This window comes from Amia ocellicauda, chromosome 2 (genome assembly GCF_036373705.1).
Source record: "Amia ocellicauda isolate fAmiCal2 chromosome 2, fAmiCal2.hap1, whole genome shotgun sequence".
NCBI lineage: Eukaryota > Metazoa > Chordata > Actinopteri > Amiiformes > Amiidae > Amia > Amia ocellicauda.
In genome coordinates, this window is record NC_089851.1 from 23,011,014 (window position 1) to 23,014,469 (window position 3,456).

The 3,456-nt window shown below is 37.7% G+C and overlaps 1 protein-coding gene across 2 annotated transcripts in view; it reads left to right on the forward strand.

The window, feature by feature from the left end:
* The first annotated feature begins 442 nt into the window (after window positions 1–442).
* Window positions 443–3,456, forward strand: part of neto1l (neuropilin (NRP) and tolloid (TLL)-like 1, like) — a 92,711-nt gene continuing 89,697 nt past the window's right edge. For both annotated transcript variants that reach the window (XM_066721269.1, XM_066721272.1), the window contains exons 1-3: window positions 443–1,454; window positions 2,485–2,538; window positions 2,847–2,981. In XM_066721269.1, coding sequence (XP_066577366.1) covers window positions 1,427–1,454; window positions 2,485–2,538; window positions 2,847–2,981 — 217 coding nt within the window. In that variant the 5' untranslated portion in view covers window positions 443–1,426. The remainder of the gene's footprint in view (window positions 1,455–2,484; window positions 2,539–2,846; window positions 2,982–3,456) is intronic.

The window sequence follows — 3,456 nt, forward strand, 5'->3', positions numbered from 1 at the left end:
CAGCAGAGCTTTCAGTGGCAGCGGGTATTGCTGTGCAACGCGAACAGAAAAGTTACCTACAGCATATGCAGTTTTTCTTCATACGCAAATACAAAATCAAACATAGGGCATTTTTTAAAATAATCAGTGTGTGATCATCTCTATGCACACATGTAATTCATTTCAAAAGGGTTGACGCGCATCGGGTGAGCGTATTTGAACCCCACGTTGAAGGGATGCACAATAAAATCAATGCAAGTATACGCCACATTTAATGCACATGTAGAAGACGTGCTGGAGCAGTGCGATGCAATTGTTCTAGTGGCGATAACTGGTCCACGCAGTCCTCTATGAATTTGCTGTGACTTCATGCTCCAGTACATTTTATTGCACCCCCCCCACCCCGCCCCGCCATGTTAGCAGGCTGCAGATCGCACTAGTCAATTTCATGCTGCAGGTGCAATTGCGTGGAGTTACTGATCTTGAAGCATCTCTCTCCTCTTGCTTATGTCTCCCATCTCCACAGACACAGACAGTGCCTTAGTTTTCTGCTTACCTTTTACATTTTGCTGTGCTGCCGCCGACTGAGGTGTCTCATCCTGCAGTTTGTCCGGGTTCGCAATGCTCCTTAAAGAAACAGCCTCTACTTTTTCTTTCTGTTTGATCCTGTTCTCTCTATTTGGGTGGATTCAGTTTTTAATCAGAGAGTCCGTTGGACATGGACGCATTTAATGTCACGATTATTGCAGAGTCTAGATTGAACCCATAGGATTAAGAATAAAGAGATGGATGTATAACCAGCTGCTGGAGGAGAACGTATACACAAATATTGTATTAACTCTTCCGACCACTGACAGGTTGGGAGATGCTTTCTCTACACCGATCAGCACCGGGGGAATAGGGGGAAAAGATTAAACAGTGTGAGTTTGCTAACCCAAGTTGGATCTGTGTCTTGCAAAAAGAATAAAACAGCGCAAACAAATAGGTGCAACATGGATGTACTCGATTTGAAAGGATTGTTCTTTCAATAAGGATTGACGGAAGAATGTGCTAAATCCCCTTTTTGTAAATCTTTTCCTGGGAAGATTGCAAAGGTGGAGCGATTAGGAAAGGCTGATGACGGACCTATTAATCCTCTCAGTGCATCAAAAGCACCAAAAGGTCTTGGAAACGTTTGGGTGGAAATCGGGCGAATGTTTAGACCTGTTTCTAGTTTTATATGAAACTGGTGATTAGTTGTTGTTTTTTTCCCCTCCAGGAATATTTTTTGTTTGTTTGCTTGTTTGTTTGTTTGTTTCTCTCTGATATGTTTTTTTAGGTGATATGGTAATGCTCATCTTGATCCTTTTTTTGAAATTTCCAATATATCAGTCCTTTCCACTCTAAGTATCGCTGAATCTCTAAATGGAATTAGTTGAGATTGAAGCCCCTTGTAAAAGGAACAGACATGGTACATGGGCACAGTTTGCTTCACGGTGAGTCTCCTTTTTTTATTAGTTTATTAGGCGTTTTCACTTATTTCATGGCTTTGTAAACGTGGGATTGTGAAAAGTAACAGTTGTTTTAAGATATATTTGTTAGTAAGGGTGTTAATCGATTAAGATTGGGTTCTCTCATGTCATGGAAGCTATAACAGAAAAAGGAGCATGCAGTGTTGTCCAGACACATATGGCTTCATGGTCTTTTTATATATAAAACAGAAATACATGTGCACTACCGAGCAGTACGATTTGTTTCAAAATGTATCCGTTTTTTTTTTTGTTTTTTTTTCATTTGCATTTGTAGCAATGGTGGTTTCTGAATGATGTAGCTAGAACCATACACATATTACTATATATACAGAGGGTTACTAATGTTCATACATAGGATCACTTATGCATTTGTTGTTTGTTTTATGCATGTAATTGTTTATTTATTACAGTATAAGCGTATTAGAAAGTTTCCGAAGTTTATTTTTTATCTAATAATTTATTTATTTTTCATAATAGGTAACCACCCTTTTGGAAATGCCCCGTAGGAGTGCAGTGTAGAAAATGCTTTAGAGCATCCCAGGGAATGAGATTCACCATCCCTATTAACTATGGAGACATCAAGTACATTTTGTATCTGTTCTGGTTCTCCTCAGTTATACACGCAGACTTGCAGAAGTATATTGCGATTCAGGAATCCCACCTATTGTAATTCAAGTGTTTGTGCTAGCTTTTGTAATGCATTCGTATTTAATCCATTGACAGGCACATGTTGTAGTTTGGATTGAGAAGAGACCTGCTGCAAGTATACATTTGGAAGACAACGGTGTATAATTTGTGTGTGGATGGATGGATGGGTGGGTGGGTGGATGGGTGGTATGAAATAATGACAATAACCATCAGCAGTCGTCTTCATCATCCCCCTCAAGTACACACAAAAATGTTTCTGGATGAAAAAACAAACTAACTAACAACAACCACAAAAAGGTTTACCATACCAGTTTTGCCTTCAATTTAATTTTATCTTTTGTTTCAGTTGTTGCAAGTCTCATTATACTTGGGTTGTCTGGGGCAACAAAGAAGGGGGCAGGTAATATATCTCCTTAATACAATCTCTTCGTCACTTTGTAATGTCTTTCTTTTACTGTCATTGTCTTGATTTCAATATCTATTGCAGATAACAAGGTGCATTATTGCTTTGTTTCCAGTCTATGACCATGCAGAATGTATAAACTGACATGCTAGATTCATCCACAACTATTTATGCACTGTTAATGTATTTTATAGTATAATCTCTGACTCTGATACAGTTGTTTTTCTCTCCCTGTATTTATCATTATGATTATGATGGTGGTGTTTAAAATGTGTGATTTACAGCTAGCTCTGACTGTCTTTCAGTAAAAAACAATTCAGGAGTGCAGCCAGCAGGTCAATGTGGAACCTGGGTAAAAGATCCAGAAGGGGGTCTTTTTACTTCTCCCAACTACCCCAGCAAATATCCTCCAGAGAGAGAGTGCATTTACATTATTGAAGGTAACTTTTATTTTTCTCTAATACATTCATTTGCTATGAAACTGTCTAGTCTCTGAAGTTGCTTTTACAGAACTCACTAGTTATGCAAATACAGCTTTTTTTTTAATGTACTTTTTCTAAGCTATGTTGTGTTGACAAGATAAACAAAAGTACTGAAGTAAACATTAAGCGACTATGCAATCCAACAGATTTAACTGGATGTCTAGTGTTGGTTAAAACAAAGTAGTAAGTATTATGCTTCTATGGATGTGTTTTACCAACTTTCAAAATAAGTCATCCAAATATACTTTATTATCTTTCATAGTACACCAAACACTAACAATGTTTTGATATTTGATGATATTTCATCCAGATTTTGAGCCAATCCAGGTTTCAGAACATCCCATTATATACCTAAAGCCTGAGGAAATTCAAACCTATCATGTAGTACGTTCTCTAAACATATGGGAATAAGATCACTCAAAATATATTTCCC